A 13784-nucleotide genomic window follows, 5' to 3' on the forward strand; every position below is an offset into this window, starting at 1 on the left:
CTTTCCTTTCCCCTATGCTTGTCCCCCTGTTGACCCTCTATTCCTTTTGTATCTTGCCTCATTCTGCCCTCCTCTCTGAGCTCCAGTTTCTTCCTTTTGCCCCTCTGTGTCGCCCTTTAAACCTAGGCTGTGTTTGCTGATTACCAACTCCAGCGTTCCTGTGCCAGCCACCTATTGGGGACGCCTGCTGTTAAACCCTAAAGAAAGGATTCTCAGCATCCAGGGTTTTTTGTGCATAGAAGGATTTTTCCCCATAAGGGATGTCTCCCAGAAGTCGTTGTTTTCCCAACCAACCACAGTGGCCTTCAATGGGGGAAGACCCTATCTCTTCACACGCAGATGGACTGCCAGAGAAAATAAGGAAATGAAGAAGGGGAAATGACCAGACGCATCTACAGACTCTTCAGGTGAGGACACTTATTCTCATCAGGAAGATCATCAGAGCTTGCAACGGCCAAAGATGGCCTGGTTGGAGCAGTACCAAGAGCTGGTTGCTGCGGTACAAGGGCTTACTCACGAGATGCAGACCCTACAGGCAGAAAATTCTGCCTTATGACAGCTTTTGGGAACCGGAGACGATCAGAGGGGTGACCTCCCTCCTTTGACCTTTCCCATTGGGTAATTTGATTGGTCCCCTCGCAAACTTAATGAATTTCTGACGCCTGTACGGTGTATTACACCTTCCAACCAAGGGCCTACGATTTAGACCAGGCAAGGTTGGATTCCTGATTTCCAACCTGGTAGGAAATGCCTTGGATTGAGCAACACCTTTAGACACAGCTGCTAATCCTGCTCTACAGGATTATTCCATCCTTTGTTTATTAAAGGAAAGATTTGAGCGACTAGAAGTGCTCTACTCATCATACAAATCTCTTTTGGATATCCGTCAAGGGCCAGCAGATATACAGTCTTATGTTACAACTATCCACTGAATGGCCGCTAAAGCCAATTGGGTGGAGTCAGCTTTGCAGACAATTTTTCAGAGGGGACTAAACGAGGATATAAAGGATGAACTATCCCGAGTAGCGCGTCCCACTAGGTTTGAAGATTTAGCTTCCCTCTCTCTACAGATGGAATACAGGATGGCAGAAAGAAAAGCGGAATGTGGAAAGAAGGGAGGTTCCCTAGGCTTGACTTCCACTCTGACCCTCATACCCCGGCTGAAAGCATTCCCTCCAAAGAGCCAAAGCAAATTTGTACCGTGCATGGCCCTTTGTCTACGACTGAACTCAAGAGAAGAAGAGACTACTGTGGGTCAAGAACTCACCTTCTTTGTAACTGCCTACACCCCGACGGGGAAACAAACCACCCCGGGCCTATCAGGGACCATGGTTCGGGGTAGGTAAAATAGTCCCTTCTGCACCACCAAGAGGACTTCCGAGCAGTACAACAATAGGTTGATGGTGTTCAGAGTCTTTCTACAGATCCCACAAAGAAATCCCTTCGAAGTGTTAGCACTCCTGGCCTGCGCTGCGTCAGGACATTTCATGGATATCGCTTTGGCTGAAGAAAGCCTTGCACCTAGAAAGAATAAGACAGTGCCAGTGCCTGTTGAGGGGCTTGATGGTTCTCCCCTGATATCCGGCCCCATAATTCAGGACGCCCGACCCTTGCAAATGGCGATGTTTTGTCATAAGGAGACCCTAACTTTTGATCTCATCCGTAAAGCGCATTTCCCCATAATTTTGGGCATACCATGGTTATGCAGGCACAACCCCATTATTGACTGGCCACATAAACACCATATTATTCCAGTCAGAATTGTGCTCTTCCAACTGTAGTCTGTCAATTAAGGAGATCCTAGAGGAAGCCAGGCCTGTCAACAAGCCTACTTCAGTGATGCTATGTATTCCTGCCAGGTACAAATAATTCAGGGATGTGTAAGAACTACCACTGCACCAGCAAGAAGAATGTGCTATCGACTCGGTACCTAATGCTTCAGTTCCTTTTGGTAGGATGTTTTCATTGTCTCTTACAGAGAAGGAAGCCCTTCAGCAGTATCTAATGAACAACCTCCAGAATGGACTATTAAGATCTAAGTCTGCAGACGGGGCCTCTCTATACTTCATTCCGAGGAAAGATTTAAAGGAACTGAGACATTGCATAGATTATCGTGGCCTCAATGCTGTTACCATTCTAGATTGCTGCCCTATGCCCCTTATTAAGGACATTCTGGAGGCGGTTCAAAGAGCAACAGTGTTTACAAAGCTGGACTTGCATGGTGCTTACAACCTGCTGCGCATTTGTAAGGGAGATGGTTGGAAGACTGCCTTCAGAACAACCCTGGGGAACTTTGAATACCAGGTTATGCCCTTTGGGGTGGTGAACGCACTGGCAATCTTCCAACGATTTATGTACAGGATCTTCACTGACATCCTCTTTTGCACTGTCATAGTCTATTTGGATGACATTCTGGTTTTCTCTTCATTCCACTTTCAGCATTTTATGCCATCTATGTTTTCACAAGCTTCTGGCCAAACCAGAAAAATGTGTATTTGAGGATTCTTCTGTTCCCTACCTGGGGTTTATTCTCTCTAAGGAAGTGATCCAAGTGGTCTCTCAAAAGACACGTGCCATCATGCAATGGCCAGTAGCTCTATCCATCAAGGACATTCAACGCTGAGAAACTTCTCTGAAATCGCCTTGCCGATTACTGCACTTCTTATAAAGGTTGTCGACTTTAAATGGAACCCTGAAGCCAATCGAGCCTTCCAGCAGCTGAAATATTCCTTCTGTACCTCTCTGATTCTTCTACAACCTAACCAAACAGTACCATTTATTGTAGAGACAGATGCATCGGCCTGTGCCATAGGAGCCGTACTTCTACAGATGGGTGCTGACACAGAAGAGCATCATGTGGCGTACTATTCCCGTACGCGTACCTCCAGTGAAATAAACAATTCCATCCTGGAGTAAGAGCTCTTAGCCATCTGCCAGACCTGTGTGGAATGGCGTCATCTTCTCCAGGGAGCCACACACCCAAATGAAGTCTGAACAGATCACTGTATCCTTTTTGGTAATCCAACAGATGGAATGCCATAATTCTCGACATGCCAGATGGGCTTATTACTTTTACCAGTTTGATTTTTACATCACCTATCTCCCAGGGAATAAGAACATTCTAGCGGACAGCCTCTCCAGAAGCACAGGCGATCATTATGGGATATGTAAATCCAAGCAATACCTACTGTCACGAAAGAGGTTCATTTATGAGGTTAACATTTTTCTATGGAATGTGAAGAATGCTTCAAACGACAACCTGAGTACACAGCTTTTGGATTTACCAATTCAACTGAGAAGGGAAGAAAGCCTTTAGTTTTTGGGCAAACGTTTGTTCATGCCAAATACCGAGTTACAGACCATGGTTATGTCCTGGTGCCATGATCTCAAGACAGCCAGACACAAGGGTGTAGTGGCTACACTCAATTTGGTTACTCGCACATTTTGGTGGCCCACAATCAAAAAGGATCTGCAAGACTATGTCAATTCCTGCTCCACCTGTGCTTAGAGTAAATATTCTATGACAAGACTCATGGGCCTCCTACAACAAGAACTACCTCTGCTCGGGCCCTGGAAACACATCTCTACCGAATGTATTGTGGACTTAAACCCCTCTAGTGGTTTTCCGGCCATCATGGCTACAGTCGATTCTTTCAGTAAAATGCCATGCTTCTCCCCCCTTTCTGGAGTACCCATCGCTCCTCAAACGGCTTCTGTTTTTCTCCATGGTGTCTTCAGGTTACATGGACTTCTGCAGACAGTGGTATCAGACGGAGGTAGCCAATTCACTTAGTTGTTCTGGTCTACACTTTGCAATCTCCTGGGTATCCGTAGAGCTTTATCATCCAGTTATCATCCACAGAGTAACGGGCAGACAGAGAGACTAAACCACACCTTAGAGCAATGCATCAGGTTTTTCTCCAACAAGGAGCAGGATAACTGGTATAACTTATTGCCAATGGCTGAATTCACGTACAACAACACCATACAGACAGCCATAGACATGAGTCCTTTTCTTAGGATTCCATCATAAGCATTTTCCTGCATCTACTTTTCCACCTTCTAGGGTACCTTCAGTCAACTCTTTGCTGGTAGATCTTACCGAAACACACAGGTTTGCTTTCAACAACCTAGAAAGGAGTAAAGGATGAAACAAGACCTATGGATCGAGGCCAGAGAAGTTGTCCTGAGTGGGAAAAAGGTAATGAAGTATGGTTGTCTACAAAGTAACTCCGTAAATGGATCCAGCCGTCCAAGTTATCCCCTTGGTATATCGGACCATGCAGAACCCTCTCCAAGGTTGATCCAGTGGCCTTCAAACAGAAGTTGCCTAAGAGCCGGTTGCATCCTGTTTCCCATTCTTCCCTGCTCAAACCTTATCTCCCAGATAGATTCCATCAGAAAAAAGAAGCAATTGAATGTAAAGGAACCCGGAACGGAGGAGTATGAAGTCTCTTGCATTATCGACTCCAGATACTATAGTGCTACCCTACAGTACCTCATCCATTTGAAAGGATACTCTGACGCGGAAAGATCTTGGGAGCCTTTGCACCATATTCATGCTCCTCTTTTGATTCGCCGACATCCATGGAAACCCGGCAACCCCAGATTGAGGAGGGGGTCATACTGTCAAGCTGCGCTGGTGAGTGTCTGGAGGTGTTGGTGGCTAGTGTCAGGAATTGTTCCAACATGTTTGGAACGTGAAAAAAACTAGCAGTGTAGTTGTTTTCCAAGATGGCCACCTTCCATTTATTTCAGTCACCAAACTGCATCTCCCTGCATTGCAACCCTTCCCTCCAGACTACGGATGAGATGCTAGTTCTTGTTCTGTGCTTTCCTGCCCTATACTTGTCCCCCTCCACTCCTTTATATCCTATCTCATTCTGCCCTCCTCTCTGAGCTCCACCTTCTTCCTTTTGACACACTGTGTCGCCCTCCGCATCAAGGCTGTGCTGTCTGATTACCAACTCTGCCAGCCACCTATTGGGGACACCTCCTGTTGAAGCCTAAAGAAGGGATTTTTTTGTGCCTAGAATGCTTGTTCCCCGAGAGGGCGGTCTCCCAGAGGTCCACTTTACTTGACTTGTTTTCCCAACCATGGGCGTAACTTTAGGGGGTACAGGGTTGTTTGCCCCCCCCCCCAACTTTCATGGCACACCATTTTGTCCCCATTCATTTGGATGGGGCACCTTTCCTTCAGATGTCATATCCCCCCCAACTTTTTCAGCAACATTACTCCACTGTTCCCAGCCAAGCGCAGTGGCCTCCAACAGGGGCATACCATGATCTCCAGACTCTTCAGGTGAGGACACTAATTCTCATCAGGAAGATAGTGAGAGTAAAAGGTAATTGGTGGGATTTTTAAGTTTGCTTCAAATTTTAAGGCACAGTTTATTGACTATATGCTATGTGCTTTTGATGCCAATGTATGATCTCTGTCATTGTATGGGGCTGGACCATGGGTTTCCATAGTGGTAACCTATTACAAACACATTAAAAAGACTTCTGCAAGCAGCTTTCTGGCGTACCGCAGTCTGCTTCTACTTATTCCTGCCAGAAGGAATTCATCAAGGAATTCATAATAGACCATTTCTATTTGAAAACCTTTCTTCTATTTCTCGGTATATTAAACAGTTACCATGTTAACCTTTCCCTAACAATTCTTAATGTTATTTAGTCAAGGGAAAGGGTGGGTGCAGTACCTTGAGTGGCCTGTATACAATCATTAATGCCCCTGCCATCATCTTCTTGTTCTTTAGATTCATTAGTGGGTAAGAGTAAGAATCTCATACTCCGTGCTAAGACTCTTCTTTTAGAAAATTTGAAACAGCAAAGGGATCAAGGGGAGATAAGTAAACCAAGCAATAGACATCATGAACTTATATAGGCAAAGAACCTTAACTTATATGGTCTCCTTATTCCAAGCCTTAAATTCAAGTAACTAAATTGTGTTTTAACTGTATCTTTTTAAAAGAGATTACTGCCAGGTGGTATTTTCATCAAATTGTTATGTAAGACAGTTTGTGTCGCTTCTGCCCTGATATAATTGAGCCTGTAGTGCATTTTTTTGTTTCCTTTTGTCCTAGGAATAGCCAGATTAGGAATAGAAATTGGAAGCCAGTTCTTCGAGTGCTACATTTGGGCAATGCCACTTTTCTTTGCTATTCTTACTTAGGGCGACATCACCTTATAGCACTTGGGCCCTTTTGCTTTTTACCCAGCAGGCTTGTTGAGTGTCTTTCATTGTAGTTAAAAAGCAACTAATATATTCTGTATTTATTCATGTTGGTATTTTAGCTGTTATTTAATTACAGTATGCCAATGATGATGTGATATGTAGCATTTGTTATTGTTATGATTTTTAATGTAAGAATTTGTATTTTATGATATTTCTCTTTTTTTTTTATAGGAATCTTTAATAGCATCATTACAGAAATAAAGTTGAATTGACTGACCGACTGACTGACTGAGGCCAAAAGTAACTCGCCTAAGTAATAAGTCCTATCGAGGGATCTCCACCAGCTCAGTTCCCTTCTTACTAATACAATAAAAGTCTTTTGTTTTTGGCCTCCAGCAATATTTTGTCTCTTCAAGTATTGGGGACTGCCATGTTGGCAAGTAAGACTGCAGATATACTCATCTGTTATCGATATGAGGGAAAATAAGCATCAGTATGTATTTTTATTTTCTGATGAGATGTAGACTTGCAAAATAAATGAAGCACGTCCTGCTAGGCTCTCACCTCATACCAACTGATTGCATAGTTATAAAGCATAACACGTGGGAGTCATGGCAAGAAGACTCTATTTGGGCCTAAACTAATATTGCCCTGAACTCCTCCACCTTTAAATCATGCTGGTCAACTAGCTTTCTAGTTCCAGAGAGACCCCAGGTTTTGTATCCTTAAGTGTTAGTATTGGCACTTTTTAGGTCAATAAACAGTCCTCTGCAATTACCTATTTGCCTCAAGATGAAGTTCCTCCAGCACCACATAGGAAGGAAACATGAATCTACAGCGGGACACAAGCAAAGGAATAACAGTCAAAATCACGAGTTCCAAGAGCAGTACCAGGTGGCCATGGCCCACAGTCCGAGTTAATAGGCTAGAGTGAAGCTACGCCCCGGGACATTACCACATGGTAGGACCCTCTGAACTTGTGATTATGGCTATTAGCGCCTCAGGTTTACATCCTGGGGTGCTAAAAGCAATGTTTTACTTTGAAACAATAGGTCTCGGCAAGCGCGCAACCCATTGTTTGAAAGAAATACTAACCTACAATGCAGCCATGGAAATTGTTGCCAGCCTCTGATCAGAGCCCCTCGTCCGTTTCCATGGTGGCACGGTGACCATGAGAGGAGCGGTGCAGTGGTATTTTGCGCTGCAACCCCTTCAGGTAAGTGAGGGGTTGGAAGGGTGTGAATGGTGGGGAGAGAGAAGCAGAAATGCCGGCACAGGGGGCGGGGGGTGGCAGGGCGAACGTGAGCAGCTGTCAGGTCGCTCAGAATGCAGGATTATACTCTGAGGTTCAGCACGCATTAGGAGCAACCTGACTGAAAAGAATGGGGTTTCTTTTCACAATGATTTAGAATGGATATTTGCAGGACAGAGCAATATATGTGAAATGTGCTGAGAGGATCAATAAACTGATTCAAGAAACTAACAAAGGAGAGTATTAGAAACACGAATGATGTCTGTAGGAATGGTTTACCAGGTACAGTTGGGGGAGGAGACATATGTTGTTACATGTTATGATATCCAGAGCTGCTCTGCCTTCATCCTATGAAACCGTTAGATGGAGCCGAATTCCTCAATTTATAATTTTGACTCTCTGAAAGCTTCACTAAAGATATTCAGAAAAAAACCCTAACAAATTGGTAGCAGGGTTTACAGGGTAAACAGTTGTTCTTAGCAAATCATTCATGTCATTCATATCTCAAAGGGGTATTCCTATCTGTGAGATATTTAAAAAGCTTGTCCTTCACTGTCGCATCTGATCTGTAAATGGTAGAATATACAAAGTTGACCTCGTGTTTACTGCTAGTTATGATATGATAGGTTATTTATAATGCGCTTAATACCCAAGCGCGGACCCGGGGATCGAACCTGTGTTGCTCCTTGCCGTCTTGTTTCTAAGGCGAGCACGTTGCCGCTGAGCTATTCTTCCGAGATCAAAAGTTGATGTGAGCTTCAAATGTGAACAACAAGGTGCCAATAAAAGACGTAGACTATACATGCAGAAAGTTTAACTCTAGAGTAGCCTATCTTTTAAGATAACTATTACTATAGTACAATTGTTAGCAACATTCAGGGGGTTACTGTCTGAAAACTGTGTATAGCTTGGAGTTTAATTGCAATAGGCATAACTTATAACTACAAAAAGCTGTCTTGGATTTGCAAGATAGTCTTTCTACTGATGGAGAATAGGGGGGCATCTATTGTCTGCAACTGCTCCTACTGTAGCTTTTACTGGTACTGATGCTAGGTTAGCGATGTAGAAGGAGTTACTCAGACTCAAGGCTATTCAACTTCATTTAAAGTTCATAGAATGTCTTATGAGGTAGCTTCAGGGAACCTAGAATAAGAGCTGACAAAAAAGGCGAGAACACATCAGTCAGTCAGAGTGGGCCCACCAGATGAACACTAAGGTTAAAGAGTTGGCTGTCTAAAGATGCTAATTTCTCAGGGTCCATTACCTACAAGAAAGGCAATGACCCTGAGTCCCTTCATTGTCCAGAGTTCTGTAAGGCCTAGGCTAGTATGTATGAGGTTATTAATGTGTTCATTTGCTAATGCTCGTTTGACGAAGCTTGCAGGTTGCATGGGGTAAAAGGCAAGTAACAGTTTATGTGTGTCATGTGTAGGACTCCCCCAGTTATTGTGAGGGGATTCTGGGTTTGGATGCAGCAGTTCAAGACGCGTGTGAAAGAATGAAGAAAGCTTCTACGAAGGAGTCCCTCATGAACCCCTGCCTTGATTAGTGCAATTCCTTTAATGCTAGCCAGGTGTATCTCCAGAAATCACAAGCTGCATCAGTGAGAATGGTTCTTAATCTCCAGAAAAGGGACTATGTGTGAACTGCCTATCGATCTCTTCACTGGCTTTCTGTCAAGCATAGGATTCTCTTTAAAGACCAGCACATATACATAGATGTCTCTTGGGAAATGTGTTAATTTACTTGATAAAAACAATCCTGAGACACTCCTCTTCCAAAACTCAGAGATCGGCCGAAGTCAGCCAGCATGCCTTACCAGGTTTGAAGGTACACCATGCAGTGAACAGAAGTTCTTTGTGTGGGGCCAATACACTGGAACTTCCTCCGTTCTGACCTTGGGCAGGAACCCAGCCATCAGTCGTTCAGAGCTCTCCTTAAAACCCATCTCTTTAATAGTCAAGTACAAGTACACCTGCCTTCTCTGAGGTGATGACAAGCACCATGAGGTAATTCACAGCACAGAGTGCACTATCCAAATGATTCCCCCGCTCACTCATGCGCTAGAAGACATGAGCAAAACCTAGTGCATCATACAGTACCTCCGAAAACAGATCCTTTCAGAGTGCGTCCTGTGAGCAGCAACATGGGGTCGAAGGACAGCTGTGATGATTTTCCAGCCGCTCCAATGATGACACAGGTTCCAAACGCAAAATGGCAGGAAAGCAAGGCAGAGGTCTGAAAAAGAACCAGATAAACATAGTGGCTCGAACATCTCCATATCATTTCAAGTACAACTAGGCTAAACATGTTAAGCATTGCCTCTATGCATCAGGCGTCCAATCAGTCTACTGGAATGAAAGCCAAAACATGTAACCTGCATCTTAACTCATAGCCCAGTACTTTCAGCAGCATTAGTCATAATTAGAGGTGTACCGAATAGCATATTTGGTATCCGGCCAAATACCGAACAGTTTGTTAAGTATTCAGCCGAAGCAGAATATGATGTGAATACTTGTATTGTTTAATAAATCGTGTTCCAATCTTGAAAAACACTTTTAGAAAATTTGAAAAAAGCACTATTATAAATATATGTTTCCATGTTTAATTCATTCCACTTCATTTAAATCAAAATTTCATCCTTATTGTACTCATACAAATCAGACAAGAACCAGGTAACAAATAAGTGGGACAAAACATGCAGAAGTATGTTTTATATACAAAACTAGTGCTTCTGAAATTGGCAGGATTCACAAATGCAAAGTGCCTGAGGGAAACGAACAAAAGGGATTCTGCAATTTGTAATTTCAATTTCTAATTGCACACCTTTGAATCTCTTGTAAGGTAGTTTAGGTTGAAGCAAATTTTCAACCTTCCTTGCAGCTCACATAGAAATGGTTCCTGCCCGTTCATACAGGACACAAGTCGCGGGTACATGTGGGATGAGTTTATTCCTATTTTTCCCTCCTCCGTAGGCCAAACCTGAGGTAGGAAACTCCAGAGGTGCCGACAGGTTTGGAAAGACTGACATGTGACTGAGCTTACAAGCTTTAAGAAGGCACTTGCCTGTTGGGCTGTCGCTCAATTGCACCAAATCTCAAACCACAAATATTTACCTACCTTGTTCCCACCACAGTTGAGGTTGCAAGGCTTTAGGTCTATTTCTATGTCTCTCACTCTTCAACCCTCTAAGCGACAACATCAGCAGTTAGAGTGCTTTCTATCTCTATATGGCTACACAGAAAACCACTCTAACTTGTCACACCTTTCCTGTTCGGGAAGTGTTCTATAATGTTATTTACATATTTTTCACGAAGCAAGGTCACCAAGAGGTCAATATAGGTTGCGAAATATCAGTCTCATTATGCACAGCCTGAATCATACTCACACGTATTGATCTACAAGAAGACGCTGTATGTGGTCAAGTCTTCCGATATCCAGACATCCTTCCCACCTGCAAATTTCACAAGGAGAGCAGACCTCTTTGAACCTGGGGAACTGGAGGAATATCCCAACACGAAGTTCCTCAATGGACCTCATTACAGGTTCGCCAGTATTTTGCCTGTGATTGGACTCCTACAAACCATTCACTGCACCCCTACTTAATCCGCTTCTCTGTGACACATTAATTTTTGGGCAGCCAATTACCTGTCTTCCTCTCTCTCTCTCCCTATTGTCTTCTTGGCTGCGCGTGGGCCTCTGGATTTATCCATTGTATGGGGCTACTGCAGTGACCCCTGTTTTTTTTTCTCCAAGTATTAGTGTACCAGTAGCTTTTACTTCATGATCTGGACCCCTGGCTGGACCACTGCAATATTCTCTTAATGGGAATCCCCCAAAGAGGAGATCTCACACCTTCTGACAATACAGAACAGAGCAGCCTGACTAAGGTTTGGACTGAAGAAAAGATACTAGATTTTGCAAGGGCATTAACATCCCCCCTCCAATGGCTACTTATCCAATCTCACGTCAAATTAAAGATACTCTGCATCATCTGGGGAGCCGTCAGTTATATGGGCCCCTCCTACATTGTGAGATGCTTCAGGAGGTACAAAGCATGCATTTTCCTAACATCCAGGACAGTTAATAAGCTACCAGTGTCATCCCACATAAAGAAAGATCATGGCATGACAATCTTAACCTTACGTGCCAGGCTATTATGTAAGTCTATGCAAAAAGGACGAGCATACTCGTCCTTGGCACTTAAGAGCTACTGGGCCTACACTTTGGAATGCCTTAACATTGGAACACCGACTTGAACCTATTCGTCTATCCTTCAGAACAAGGCTAAAAACTATGCCTTTCACTGAACTAGTCCCACTTGGAGCAGGGAGCAAGAGTACCCATACCCTGCTCAAAGCCCCTTGAACTTCTACACTTCTGCTTCTAATAAAGCTCTTATATCAAAAACATTCTGTTTTGCAGGGCATATATCTGCGGTCAACTCAGCCCTGCAAAACATGTGTTAGTTGTGTCGTTTTGTGTCCCCGCGTGTTTCCATTTCAATACCCAGAATGTTCTGCTTTTTAGCTCTGTGAATTATCCTGTTTTTATAAAACACCAAGATAAAAGAAATTGAAATAGTTTGAAGTGCCAATGATACCATTCCACTTACGCCAATAATCCCCATCCACTGTCACCACTGGCTTGCACTTCTGAATATCTGTGTACATATTGTAATCACTGAAGATGTCCTTGCTGTTCCCATACATTGGCTCCTGTTTATTCCCCTCCACCAGCTGGTTTCAAGGATTAACTATCACAACATGTCTTTGTAAATGTTTGTGAAGCACTCAGCATGGGACTGCTTCGGCCATCAAAATGACATTTGTAAAGGGCTTCTTGGTGAATAAATACAAAAGTGCTATTAGTACCCAGCGAGGGCGCAATCAGAATGAAAGGACCATTCTGATTGGCCCTCGCCGAGGCATTACCCGGCCGGGAATCCCTCGGCTGGGATTCCATGCCTTTGTCCCCTGCGGGGGGGCATGGCAGTCCCTCAGCCAATGACGAGGCTCGAAGTGGGGCCATCCCCGCTCCGGGCCACCACACAGCTGGAGGCCGCCTTCGTCCACCGCCGGGGATTCAGGTATGTTTTTTTTTTCTTTTTTTCCCCCTCTCAACCCCACTTACCTTCGTCTCTGTCATCTTTCGGGAACGGACACGCTGGGAACACTTCTGTTCCCAGCGCGTCCGCTCTTGATGGGCACCATGGAAAGGGAAAACGGACTCTGTTTTCCCTTTCCCGGTTGCCATTTACTTGATCTTTCTTTTTGTTGTTGTCCCGAAACGCTGCAGGGTTTCTGGACAACAAAAATGTTTTTAGTGCCCCGGTCACGCATATCTTGTGGGCCAGGGTACTAATAGCTATATGTCCCTTGCGGCGGGGACATTACCGAGTCGCTTTGCTCGGGCCTATAACTAGGGGCCCCGGGGCGGCAGTTGGTAATGCCCCAGCTGCTCAGGGCATATTGCTTAAGTGTAGGTCAGCCACCTCTGCCTCACTCTGACACACAGGAATCTAGGGACATGGCCAATCCTTTCCCTCACAAACACTTGGCAACCACATGTGCAGACCCTCAAGCACAGTCCCAACCAAGAGGAGGAGGAATCTCTCTACATAAGGCAAACATCTTAGATCAGCAGTGTGGATTGTGTGAGCATGTAGTGGCTGGTAGATGAAGGCTTTATGAGAGAAGCAGAGACTGCTGGAGGTGAGAGGGGGAGAAGAAGCCAGGATTAGGAGTTTAGTGTTTGAAGGAGGAGATAATATGAGGAGTAGGAGTTGAAGAAGGGAAGAAAGTGGTGGTGATAGGATGAGGTGGTGAGGGTTTGGGGAAGGATGTAACATCAGGAGGGCGAGAGAAGAGTTTTGGTCGTGTTGGTAGGAGGAGGTAATGAGAGTTTGGAGGAAGAGGTAGCATTTGAAGGCGATTGGAAGAGTTTGGAAGAGGGAATAACATCAGGAGGAGGTGGTGAAGAGGTGAAGGGGTATTGAAGGAGGCAATGACAAGAACAAAAGCAGGAAGTTACGAGGGAGTGACGGTGCTAGAGGCCATGCAGGAAAATGGCTGCCTAAGAGCCTAGCTCAGAGGGGATCGGGGATACTGACCTTGCTACTGGTTGCTCCCCTGCTTGTGATTCTTTGCTCCTGGTTGTTAGTCCAGCAGCTGTCTCCACTGTTAGATTTTGGGCATCAGTGATCATGGAGGAGGTCAGCCCGCCATCTTGGATGCAACGCTGTGGGCGTGGCTGGTGCCAATTCAATTCCCCATCCTCAAAGGGGTCTGGTATCTGAAACTACACAGCGTGTGGCTACCCACCTTCTGCCTCCTGACCTCTGCTGGTGTTTTT

The 13784-nt window shown here is 44.6% G+C and overlaps 1 protein-coding gene across 1 annotated transcript in view; it reads right to left on the bottom strand.

The window, feature by feature from the left end:
* LOC138515897 (alcohol dehydrogenase 1-like) overlaps window positions 1-13784 on the bottom strand; it is a 180979-nt gene that overhangs the window by 45433 nt on the left and 121762 nt on the right. Inside the window, exon 7 of the mRNA XM_069630660.1 lies at window positions 9533-9668. Coding sequence (XP_069486761.1) covers window positions 9533-9668 — 136 coding nt within the window. The remainder of the gene's footprint in view (window positions 1-9532; window positions 9669-13784) is intronic.

This window comes from Ambystoma mexicanum, chromosome 6q (assembly GCF_040938575.1).
Source record: "Ambystoma mexicanum isolate Mex_15411 chromosome 6q, UKY_AmexF1_1, whole genome shotgun sequence".
In the NCBI taxonomy this organism is placed as follows: Eukaryota; Metazoa; Chordata; class Amphibia; order Caudata; family Ambystomatidae; genus Ambystoma; species Ambystoma mexicanum.